The 13,439-nt window shown below is 43.5% G+C and overlaps 1 protein-coding gene across 1 annotated transcript in view; it reads right to left on the bottom strand.

Moving 5' to 3' along the window:
* Window positions 1–13,439, bottom strand: part of LOC306925145 (scavenger receptor cysteine-rich domain-containing group B protein-like) — a gene marked incomplete at its 3' end in the record, with an annotated part of 797,673 nt that overhangs the window by 6,414 nt on the left and 777,820 nt on the right. Inside the window, exons 2-4 of the mRNA XM_079503827.1 lie at window positions 3,181–3,322; window positions 626–736; window positions 260–361 (exon numbers count right to left, since the gene is read on the bottom strand). Coding sequence (XP_079359953.1) covers window positions 260–361; window positions 626–736; window positions 3,181–3,322 — 355 coding nt within the window. The remainder of the gene's footprint in view (window positions 1–259; window positions 362–625; window positions 737–3,180; window positions 3,323–13,439) is intronic.

Genomic DNA, 13,439 nt, shown 5'->3' with positions numbered 1-13,439 from the left:
ATGTATGGAGCAGTCATTTTATTACTCTGTCTCCGCTATCTCTTAAATCATCCCTGTGGAAAAGGAGTTGTATTGCCGACAGTCAAATGGTTCATGAGCTATGCCTGTTTAAAGTCCTGAAAACCGACGGTTAAGCCAGAACTGCAATTTTTGGCGGAAGAAGAAGAAGGAGAAGAAGAAGAAAAAAACCCCCCATACAAATACAATGAGTGACCATATGCCCTTTGGGCTTGGTCCCTCAATATATATTCTCTCTCACCTGCTGTCTCTCTTTTAAGCTGGTTTACTTCACTTTGCAATTGGTCTCTCTCCAGGGTCAGGTTGTCATACTTTGTCTGTAACTCAGTAATGGCTGAATTACCTGCAAAGGGTCAAAAGATAAGACAAAAACACAGTTGTTTATACTGTGCATAACGAGACCAAGCAGCATCTGCATCTGTGTGGAAAAGGAACTTTGAGAAGAAGAAAACTCACTTACTGATTAGGTAACAGTGTTTCTTTTTTGTTTTGTTTTAATAGACCTCAACGTGTATAATAAAGTACTAGTGAACCCACACACTATCAATTCAGCATCTTTGTATTGTTGTAGGAGCATTAATCATATGTTTGACCAGCTGATACTCACAGTCCATGACCTTGTCTGTGGTTCTCACCACTGCTAGAACACACAGCGCTGTAAGACACACTGCAGCTGCTCTGAAGATGCCTCTCTCAATGATGATGGCTCTCTGGACACCTGGAGGGTATTAGTACAGTAGAGCTCAACTTTAAACACAATCAGAATACACTGTAATTTGTCACATCACAGTTTTATATCTTTATTTATTTTTGAGGGGCGCTAGCCCCTCCTATATTCAGCTATAGTGTAGATTCTTGTCCTATAAACACAAACATTAAATGCCATTGACAATGAATGGAGAATTTACGTCATATGTAGACGGGCAAATCGGCTACTTTCGACCTACACAGGTGTGATTATTATTATTATTTTATTCAGAAGGTGAGAGAGAGAAAGGAAAAAAAAGTAGCTGGATTCTAATCTTTCCAGTTTTGTTGTCACATCACATTTGTACAAATTTAAAAAAAAATGTGTTGTTTTCCTGAACAGAGAAAGGGAAGAAGAGAAGGAGTTAAGGCGATCAAGGCAGGATCGAAAGAAGAGCGTTTGATGTTTATATGGATTATAAGAGCTGACTTGATGCTAAAATTCCATAAGGCTAGACAATGCTTTTGGTCAGCGCTGCATGTTGCAAACAATAATAAATCAACAATTTGGGCTGCTCAGCACACTGAGTCTTTCCTGTTCAAAATCCCATGCATGTGTTTGTCCCTTTACATTATATAAGGAATAATACCAATTTATCCAAAGAGGGGGAAAAAAACCATAAAGGCCACCTAACTGGTCGACTACAATAATTATTATGCTTAGATGACCTAATGGCATGCATGCAGACACCTGCGTGGTGTGTTGCTTAGATGACCTAATGGCATGCATGCAGACACCTGCGTGGTGTGTTGCGCTGGATTATTTTCTTTGCATAGGAGAGTAGCCTTAATTGTCAGCTCATCACCTAAACTTCAGTTGTTTCATCATCAAACAAACTCCCTCGACTCATGATACAACTCATTGACACAATACTAGATTCACAATGCGTTTTTTATTATTTCTCTTTCACAAATCCAGTATTTTATTCTCTTCTTTACAATATCCTGCCCTGTGTGTTCTTTTCAATACAGTAGCAAATGACTGAAAACTGTCAATCAAAGAATCAATTCTCTTACAAAGATAGCCTACTGTATAGGCCTATTCTTTTTTTTCTTTGTGTATATTTTTTCATCACGATATATTTTTATTAGGGCTGTCAAACGATTACAAATTTTAATCAGATTAATCACAGCTTAACAATTAATTAATACATATATATATGTTTTTAAAGATCAGTGACTCTCTAGCTCTCTCTCTCTCTCTCTCAGTCTCTCACCTCGTTGTCGTGCTATGTGATTGATTTGAGCCGCTGTATGTAAGTTGCAGCCTTTTATGACAATACCCGACTTGTGTTTTTTCCCCATCCAGATAGGCCTATAGCAGTGGTTCCCAAACCTTTTTGTGTCAAGGACCCCCAAATCAACATTTATTAGGCCACGGACCCCCATTTTAAAACATATGCCAGTGACCCAGATAAGGGACGGTTTTTACGGCTCTAGCAGTGATTCCGAAACATATTAATTGCATGGACCCCCCCAAATTCATACGCATTATGCTACGGACCCCCGATTTAATGGCAATTCTATCTCTGGTACCCCAATTTATATTGTAAAACCACTGTTAATTTAACTCTGAGAGTGTACAAATGGAACCAAATGGGTTCCATTTGTACACTCTCTGAGTTACAGACCCATACGGGTCCATTTGGTTCCTTATATCTCTAATTGAGCTAGGTACCCCCTGGAACTCCCTCAAGTACCCCTAGGGGTCCCCGGACCCCACTTTGGGAACCCGTGGCCTATAGGACTTCTCTTTCCATCTCGCTTGGATCTATATAAGCCATCGAGCGATGACTAGTGCAGAGATGGGACGTACAGTATGTGTACAGTAGGTAATCTAAGCATGCATTAATCGTGTTGAAAATTGTAATCTAATTAATTTCACAAATTAATTAACTCAGTTAACTCAGTTATTTTGACAGCCCTAATTGTTATTGAATCGATTTAAATTGTCACCATGAGTTTGAATCGATTGTAATCGATTTACGATTAATTGTTACATGACTGCCTGGCACGCTGTGTTGCGCTGGATTGTCTAATCTTTCCACATAAGGAGAATCAGAATCAGCTTTATTGTCGCATCACAGTTTTACAAGTAAAAAAGTGCATGAAATCGTTTTTGTGCTGTGTTTTCCTGAACAGAGAAAGGGAAGAAGAGAAGGGGGGGTTAAGGCGATCAAGGCAGGATCGAAAGAAGAAAGTTTGAGCCCTTTTGCCAAGTAAAAGGTTTCATATATTTTGAATATTGTTTCACAAACGGCACAGCCGTAGGCTATAGCCTTGTCAGCTCATCACCTAAACTTTAGTTGTTTCATCAAACAAACTAAATAATAACACTGATAGCACATGGAGAAAGAAAATCTGTAGTATGTGAAGAAGAGGGAGAAACGGCGTTATGTGGTGTTGTACCTGTACCTTGTTCTCCTGCCTCCAGTGAGCCTTGGTCTCTGGGAATGTCTATATCGTCGTACTCTTCGCTGTCCTCCTCCTCCACCCTCTCCTCCTGGTCTCCTCCAACGTACCGCATCCTCATTGATCTGCCTGGCCTGCCAGACATCTTAAGAAACAACACAAAAATCTAACTTAGTTGGTAAAAGCTGTCGGGATGAAACCACCTAACTCCAAAATTTTCATTTTTCACGAAATTTAAAATGGCCTCATCAAAGTTGGTGTTGTGACTTTATATATTGTCAATTACTTGCATGAGAGGGGTAGAGGTGGTGGAGTTAGATGTTTCAGCAGACAGTTTGAGGGTCCAATGGAGTTAAGAAGTTTTGTCCGAAGCGCTTTTTACTACTTTTCATTGGTTCAATATTTTAATATTTTTTAACCAAAACACAGACGTAAAGGGTGTTCTTTTTTATATTTGTTATTTTATATTTGTATACTTGTTTATTTATTTGGTCACATCGATTTACATACACATGTGTGCTTGTATCATTACATTGTAGCGTCCCTGTGTTTTTTTCTTTTTTTTAAGACAGACAAATTATAAACCACCTATATTCAATACATCAACGATAAAGTATGAAACAGGCTAACAAAAGCAGACAAACAATAGACAGACACAAAAAGTTACAAACAATCTGAGTTGCTGTCTCTTCCTGTTGGACTTCAACACTGTCCCATCCAAGCAAATGGTTTCGGGTTTATACTTTTGAACGTGCATGCGCACGTGTGCGCACACACCCACAATGCAGAATAGCCAATAGAGTGAGAGTCTTTATACCACAGAATGCACGCGTGAACATGCAACGCTAAATTCTGGGCATGGAAAAGTGAACAGAACCACTGCTGTGTGCCTGGGGTGACTGTGGCTCAGGAGGTAGAGCAGGTCGTCCAATGATCCATGGGTCGGCGGCTCGAATCCCGGCTCCTCCTGTCTACATGTCGAAGTGTCCTTGGGCAAGGCACTGAACCCCAAATTGCTCCCGATGTGCTGGTTGGTACCTTGCATGGCTTCCACCGCAATTGGTGTAGGAATGTGTGTGTGAAGCGCCTTGGATAAAGGCACAATATAAATGCACCATTTACCATTAATTTACCCTTGATCAAAGAAATGGACCAATACAGTTATTCTAATGTTGAAACAGATGATAGAGAGTAAAAACAAGTATATCATTGACACCCAGTGGTGTTGTAGATAATTACTATCCGTGCATTTGATTTGACAAAACAATAATGCGTGAGAACATCAGTTTGAGGTCAATACGACCTCGTTCTCACGACAGGAGACAGAACACACTGCGCTCCCCACATCCTGCCACGTTATAGGTCACGGAACCCTCAGCGCTCTGTGACCTATAAAGAAGCAGGATATGTGGCCCTAGCCTCTCTCCAGGTGCAACCACTTCCTTGATCATCTTTTCCATTCAGTACACGTGGTGCAGTACAGGCCTCTCTCATGGTATGGCTCCCTAGCACGCAGCGTGGCTGGTCTGAGGAAGCTATACCTATTGAGGAAGCTGCCTATATATATTTTTTGTTTGTTTGTTTTTGTAGATATTATTTGACCGGCCCACACGTCTCAATATTTGCCATTGACAATGAAAGGAGAAATTAGGTCAAATGTCCGCCAAATATGATGTAAATTAAACATTAAAACATTAAACGCCATTGACAATGAAGGGACAATTTACGTCATATGTAGACGAGCAAATCGGCTAACCAATCACATACATTCAGTTGTCGTCTTACATGATCATAGTGAAAAGGGGGACTTTTTGAGGGGATCATATATCATCATATATCATATCATATATCAATTGCAATACATACAAAGATTTATATTTAGGGAGAGTTCGATAAGGGGAGATAGAAGTAATTAATTAATACAATTAACCAGACCAGGAATAGTTAACTAAATGGCTGCACAGGTGTCAGACTAGGGGTGGGCAACTGGCGGCCCGGGGGCCACATGCGGCCCCCACCTTCACTTAATGCGGCCCGCATGTTAATATCAGAATACTGATATAGTATTGATTTCAGCTATTCCAAACCCGCTTTAATTACTTCATGACTAGTATTAAATGACTATACTTAATTAATGACTAGTATTACAATGTTATTGTCTTTGTGTGTCCAGTGTAGTTATGTTAACAGTTCATAAAGTTAACATAACTATAACTAAATGCATTTGAAATTCAATAAAAAGGTTACTTTTCAGGATTCCAATTCAAAAAAATATTCCGGTTTTCAATTCAAATATAGCAAAAATAGCTGATCTATACAAGCTCAAAAACCGTCGCATTGCGACGCGTTTTGAGCTTGTAGATCGGCTATTTTTGCTACGACAGTAATATGCACTCAACTGTGGCCCCTCTGGAGTGAGTGTGGAAATATATTGGCCCTCGCCATCGTCAAAGTTGACACACACACACACACACACACACACACACACACACACACACACACACACACACACACACACACACACACACACACACACACACACACACACACACACACACACACACACACACACACACACACACACACACACACACACCTGACTCAGTGACTCAGTGACAGCTCCATATGGTTGTACCTGACTCAGTGACCACCTCCAGATCGATGCCCTCTGGTTGGTCCTCAAACTTCTCCAGCTCCGACAGGGTGGGCTTCACTCCGTCTGTGATCTGTTAACCAATAGAAACACCAGGATAAGACCATGTGATCTGTTAACCAATAGAAACACCAGGAGAAGACCATGTGAACTGTTAACCAATAGAAACACCAGGATAAGACCATGTGATCTGTTAACCAATAGAAACACCAGGATAAGACCATGTGATCTGTGGGGGACCTTCACATGCCCGCAGGTTAATTAGAATACTGAATTATTATTGATTTCAGCTGTTTATTAATATAGAATTAAGTAATTAAAGCGGGTCATGTTTGCATGTTTGGAATTGTAGTTTAATGGGTATTAAAATGTTAGTCTTTTTTATGTCCAATATATTTGTATTTAGTTAATAAAGTTAAATAAGAACGTTACTTTTCAGGGGGGGGAAAAAAATCACACCCGTGTGAAGTGAGGGGCTAATATATGAAAGTCTAACTCAGACCTGGGCATTGTACGGTCGGTGAATGCAAACAGCCATGAAGCCCAGCTAAGCATGCAGCTCCACAACACGGCAGGGCAGGCGCATGATTACCAAACTTCCTCGCAGGAGGAAGAAGTTAAATCCCATTATGCTTTATTTAACCCGCTCTAACCCGCCTCGCCAATAAAGTTAACTTAAGATATGCTGCATCATACGGCGGTGTTGCGCCCCGAATGTGGCATGCTTCTGAAGTTCAGAACGGTTGGGCGATGCGCCGTGAGCTTGTGGATCGTCTGTTTTCGGCACACGAGTCAACACCGTTGTACCACAAAGTAGATCTGGCAGAACGTGCACACACCAAGTCTCAACAATATCATAACTGGTTGGCTTGTTATTGTGTTTTCAGAACGTCGTTGTTTAATGTAGTGAGTGACTCAACACTCATCTCACGCCGATAGTAAGCAGCGCGCCATGTGGGTTGTGAAAGTGGCACCTCCAGGGTCCCCCGTATGGAAGAACAACTATTAAAACAGCTACCTCTAATGTTCTCATTGTTAAAATAAAATGCTAGTATTTACATGACTTGTAACTTAAACAAAAACATAGTTTTCAACTGGGAAAGGAAACGTCTCAAGCATGCAAGTAGAAAGTAAAAAAAATCACACCCATGTGAAATGAGGGGCGCTCTTATTGTACAGCATCATAAATGTCCATTTACTGCTTTTTATATAGAAATAAAATTGATATTATGCATAATTAAGTTCAGCCTTTTGGCCCTCCAATATATTTTCTGTTTCTAATTCGGCCCCTTGGGAAAAATAATTGCCCACCCCTGTGTCAGAGGATCATTTCTCTTGTGCCGCGTGTCGTGAGATATTCGAAGATCCTGTGCTTCTGTCGTGTAGCCATATATTTTGCAAAGCCTGTCTGCAGGAATAGTGGACACACAAGAGAAGAAACCAATGTCCACTTCGCAACACAATAAACCAATCGCATCAATGTTCATGAGATGATGTATGATGATGTATAATGATAAGAGCGCCCCTCACATCACACGGGTGTGATTTTTTAGGTGCTATCTCCTCCAACGCCTGGCTTTGTGTGTTCCACCCGTGATGTCATATGTGTGTGGCCAAGTCTACAGACTTTTAACACAATCGGTGCCGGGATGCCTTCAAAATCTAAGCTAGATTCTGCTAGGTCTCCCTAGGTCTCCCTAGGTCTCCCAGCTAGGTCTGATTCTGAGACTCCAGACCAGGACAGAGAGGTTCCAAGGTAGGGCTCATGCTGCTGCTGCCAAACAATAACTGTAGGGACAGGCACTCAAGCAGTATATATAGCAGGCCACTGATTGAGGTGTGAGTGAGCACAGGTGTGATTAGGGATTGGTAGGGAGTGACAGAAGGAAATGGGTGGATCCAATCCATGAGTAGGCCAGGGGGAGGGTTGCTGTTGAGAACTAGGATGACTCTTTTCTACAGCCGCCCCCAAATACTGCAAGGATTTGCAACTCCGAAGAGTCATACCAGGGAGAGTAATTTGGAGGTCCTTGGGGATTCCAGGAAGGGATACTGGGTGGTGCCAGCGACTGAGGTCCGAGCTTGGATGAGATACCAAAGGCAGAGAGGGGTCATGCCGCCCCATGAAGAACAAATTTGGGCTCACGGGGTCAGGGTGTGAAATACTGGGGACATCAGGCTTCCGTTCACTCTGCAGCCTGCCATTTACACGTTTTTCCGGACAAACGCTGGGGGCAGGGGTGAGCAGGGGGCTAGTTGATGTCTGGGGTCTCTGAGCCTTGAGGGGGGAAACTGTATGGATTGGTGGGGAGGCATTGGAGATATGGAAGCACCTGGCAACAGAAGGGTGAGGTTCAGGGTACCTGTTTGGACCTTGCAGTGTCCAGCCAAGGAGAGTCTTGATTGCTGCTGGTGCTCCTGATGGGCCAAATCGTACTGGGGCAATAGGGGAGATCAGGTGAATATTGTCTGAGCCAATGAGAAGTAGTGGGGTGACCTTGTGGATTGGTGACAGTGGCAGTCTACGTAGGTATTTGTGTCTTCTTTGCAGTGGCGTGCACAGACATTTAGAGGGGCAGTGGAAAACAAGGGCACTTTGTGCAGCGCGTGGAACCGGCCGGTTGCCTTAATAGTGTGAGATTTATAGTTTGTGGGGCCTAAATAATATATTAGAAGCTTTTTATCAAGAATTGATCAATGTCACCATGGTCCACATACTGTACAGTGTAAAAAAAAAAGTAAAAAAAGTGTGTTTTTTTTGTTTGTTTTTTTCGAAAGGGCACATTGCCAAAAGGGCAGGGGGTGCTCTAGCACACCCTAGTGTCTATCTGTGCACGCCACTGCTTCTTTGGAGGGAATGGACAGGGTGTGTGTGCTCAGACAGAGCAAGTCGATCTGCAGTGAAGGCATGGTTGATATGAAATTCAGTGGAGCTAGTGGCCGAGCTCACCTTAAAAGAGACACGAGCCCCCGGCAACCTTTCCACTCCTTTTACTGTTCGGAGGGCTAAGTCTTCTGTTACACCATCAAGCTGGAGTCTTTGAGCTGCTGACTGCAGAAGGATGGTTCGTGCTGACCCGTCGTCCAACAGTGCGAAGGTCTCTAGGGTGCGACTGCCATTGCGTAGGGTGACTTTGACAAGTTTCAAGAGAACATTACTTGTGGGGGTTGGGCGATCAAGGAATAGGTTCTGGGCAGTGGAATTGACATGATAAGAACTCGCTGAGGTATTGTTGATCTCACAAAGAACCTGCAGGTGTCTCCTCTTGCAGGTATTACAGTCTCTCTGTAATGTGTGCATTTAGCTGCCAGATGTGGTCGGGCACAGCGCCAACACCTCCTATTCTTCTTGATCCATTCTGTGACTTGCTGTTTGTTCAGGGCTCTGAAATCTGCACACTGGCTAATGTGATGAGTTGTAGAGCCACAATAGGCACAGGGAGACATAGGGGGTGTTTGAGGGTCAGAATGATCACCAATGCCATCAGCTACATGAAATATGGTTGTGGCCTGGGTAGGTACTTGTGATCTGTGCGATCGAAGGGGGTCTTGGAGTGACGTCACGCTATCACCACTAACCCCGAAAGGGGGCGTATTTAGGGGGGCGGGGAAATTCTGTGAGATAGGCTTATCAGTGGCCTGCTATATATACTGCTTGAGTGCCTGTCCCTACAGTTATTGTTTGGCAGCAGCAGCAGCATGAGCCCTACCTTGGAACCTCTCTGTCCTGGTCTGGAGTCTCAGAATCAGTCAATGAATAAAAAAGCATAACGTGAAGCCTCACCAACTCCTTGCTCATAAACCAAATGCTCATGTGTGCAACGGAACAATAAAGGCTTTGATGGAACTCTTTGTATGCATTCTTGCCGATGCACCATGGTGATGTTAAATATCCTGTGAACCTAGAACTCTATCTCTTTAATATGGTCCTTCGATAGCCGGAGTTCGAACATTGCCATGGCTGAAAGGGAGAACCGGTCTACTCTGAAGATGGGTTTAGTCTGTGAGCCAGGACCCCAAATTTGGGGTCATTGGTATTTGGTACCATCTGGGGGGAATAATTATCATAGTGATTCTCGGGTAGCCTGGTTAATAAACCAGACCGAATCAGCCGTTGGCAAAAAAAGATTTGCCTGCCAGCGGATTAGGGTCTGGCGAGGCTCAGTAGCACGCCTCTTTCCTACAACCGAGAACAGGTCGGGCCAATCGGGACACGGTATGCAATATGGGCGGGCTTTGGTACAGTGACGTTCAATGCTTGAGACCTTTGACTGACAGTAGCTCTGACCAATTGCGTCAAAGAGAAAATGTTTGAACCCGCCCCCCGGGAAATGAAATCCAAGTGGAGCCAGCCCAGACTAATATACCGCGACAGTGTTGTGTGATATTAGTCTGGCTTATTAGCCAGGCTAATTCTCGGGAAGGTATACACCCCTAGAGATAGGTGCTAGGAAATATGTTATAGCATTCCATCAATGGTATAGCTTTCTGTGTGTTATCGCTCCATTTATAACAACATGCCACTACTTTTTTCCCCCCCACTACTTATCACTATACAGTTTAACTTCACAAAGCCGAACACTAAGCTGCAGTTCCGTCAGTAAAGTTGAGATAAACATCACTTTTCCCACATCCGGAAGGCTTCCATGTCACACTCTCCATCGTTCCATCCGCCGGCTCCACTTTCATAGTTGTACGATGTGCAGTTGTCGTCTCTATTGTTACGAGGCAAGTTTTTCGCCCAGTGCCTGCAAGAGTAAACAACAAACAGCACAAGGAATTTTAATCACATCCACTCTGTCACTCTGTCAGAACGACAATGGAAAAAGGTCTCACTGTGTTGTCAGCGGTGTTCCGTCAACCCGTCCATTTGCCCCCAGTCCTCGTCAGACCAAGCCATGATGCATAGTGATCCTCATGGGTCAATCCTCTGATGAATTCCTGATTGTAGATGATTGAAATATTCAGGTTTTCACTATAATCATAATTTGCCCTTCGCTATTCCCAACCAGTCCTTGTCCAATATAGGCACGTTAGCAACGGTTACTAAGAGAGGAAAGATGGCAAGCTTTCCTTCTCCCCATTGAGATTGAGATTTCTCTGTATAAATAATCGATCATTTCAGTAGCAAGAGCTTGAAAATGTCTTCTAAATTTGATCTAGTCCACAGCTCGACAGGTTGACAAGCTCAACGTATATGTACACCATAGGTGCCATGAAGGAGTGCCAGGAGGGATAGCGAGATACATCATAACTATTATTTGATTTGTTTTTGTTTGTCTTTTTGTTCGTAATTGTATGTATTTTTTGTCGTATGTTGCATGTTGGACCAAGGGTGGGGGGAAGTGTAAGGGCAAAGGGGGGAAAAAAGGAAAAAAATTACTTTTGACATGGACTATATTGTACTGTAAGGTAAAATAAATATATATATATATATATATATATATATATAGTCAACCAGGCCTGCAGTAGGCTATGCACTGGACAAATGTGCATGACATTATTTCAATAAACTAGAAATACGAGGAAATGTTAGAGGGAGAAACAGTTTCCAACTCAATCAACTTTAATGACCGATATAGGAGTACACTACGGTGATTGATATTATTGACATCACCTGAGTGGGTCAGTCGTATACCTTTCCAGACATTAAGCTGTGTATGTGTTCAATAACACAGCCATGTATGTAAAATAACACTGACAGCTACGAGGTGGCGAAAGCTTGCCCAGCTTAGCAACGGTCGCTATAACAACATAACATGCAATTTTGTGTACGTGCGTGATGTATCTGGAAATCACAATTCACATTAATATAGATAAAGAACCATGTTTTAAACTAAAGTGGATCTTTGTCTCTCAGGGCCTGAGAGAGTGACATGACGTGTTTAGACAGGATGTATGGGCAGCTGCAGGAGGGACCCTAAAGATCTGGCTTGCTGATAGTAAACGGCCAGGCCTGCAGGACACCTACTGTTCTGTGCTTGCTTCCTGGTGACCAACACCTTATTTAGACATGTTTGACCATTTGGTACAGGGGGGTTGGGACCACCTTTGCATTTCCTTTGTGTATAAGGTCTACTGAAAATGTCTGTTACAGTTAGTTCAGTGGCTCACACGCCGTGAGGCGGGTGGGCCAGGCCCATGGCTGTGAATGATGTCTTGTACTCTCTGAAAATAAATGGAACTCCGGAACCTTCATCTGCCTGCCTGTGCTTTTTCATCCATCTATCTGTGCAGAACTTCTCCGTATTTTTGCCTGAGTATTTTCTAGTCTAAGTATTCAACGTCTGTTTATGCTCTATGGGGAGAGGGAAAGCACTCTCTCCTTTGTAGAACAGATTCTTCAAAGTGGTGCCGAGCTCGGTCGTGTTGATGCATTTTTGCGTCAGGCGAGAGAGCCAGTGGACAATTGACAATTCAGTCTAATAGATATTTCGGTCGGCAATTTTTTGGACGGAGGGGAACGGCGACGACGACGGCGCTATGCGCACTGCAGTCGAACCAGCGAGACAATGGCGACGGCCTGCCCGGCGCGGTGGGGGGGGTTTCATTCATCACCACCGCGACGGAGGCGGCCTGCACCGTGGAGCGGCGATGGGCAACGGCGTGATGCTCTCGGCGATCGTGACCAGAGGCGATGCTCGGCGGCTGGACGGCGGGGAGAGGGGTGCTACGGAGCACAGCGTGCCCCGGCCCGAGGGCGTTCATCGGCGGTCTGCGGTCCAAGGGAGGCGATGGCCGCTTCATTGACTCTTCACGACGCGTCTCGACTCGACAGGCGCCGGCGGCGAGGCGTCGTGGCTTCGTTCCATTCAGCGGTTCGACAGAGCTGATCTACAAGCTCGCAACGCGGCGAATCGCAAGTTTCTGCCTCGCAGAGGCCTGTAGGCTCCTGTGATGACACTGATTCACTTTCTCGTTTTTTTTAGTCATGTTGTATTATCATTAGAGCTGGGACTCGATTAAAAAAATTAATCTAATTAATCAGAGGCTTTGTAGTTAATTAATCTCGATTAATCGCATTTTAATCGCATACCATTATTCAACCCGAGAACAGTGAGAAACCTTTTTTTTCAAATGTTTTTTGGTATCCCTGTGAATAGTGACTACGGGATTCCACTCATTTTCAACATTTTACTGTCATTAATATACCTTAGAGTTGTTGTGTGGATATAATAAGAAAGTCCCCCCCATTCTGTGTTGCCTAGAACTGGAGGTCTGAAAAAAATCAGTAACATTATGAAGTACATCTCAGTGACATCACAAAAATGTACTTCATAATGTTACTGTTTTTTTCAGACCTCCAGTTCTATAGGCAACACATAATGGGGGGACATTATTATTTCCAGTGCACACAACTCCATAGAAAAATGTTGAAAATGAGTGGTATTCCCCAACAGATAAACAAGAGCAGCAGTGTGTATATGAATACTCAAATGTGCTTTACATGGGGGGCATGAGAACAAATAAAAACTACTTTATTATGGGGGAAACATTTCACATGAGGTTGGGGCTGACCCACGCTTGCTACTTCAGTATGTTTCGCATCGAGGACAGCTTGACAGCGGTGAAATCACTGCGCGTCTCCGGTGGTCTGTGAGACATGTTA

The sequence above is a fragment of the Electrona antarctica genome (genome assembly GCF_951216825.1).
Source record: "Electrona antarctica genome assembly, chromosome: 6".
Taxonomy (NCBI): Eukaryota; Metazoa; Chordata; class Actinopteri; order Myctophiformes; family Myctophidae; genus Electrona; species Electrona antarctica.
The sequence above is the reverse complement of the archived record's forward strand: the minus strand, read 5'-3'. Positions and strand labels throughout refer to the sequence as shown.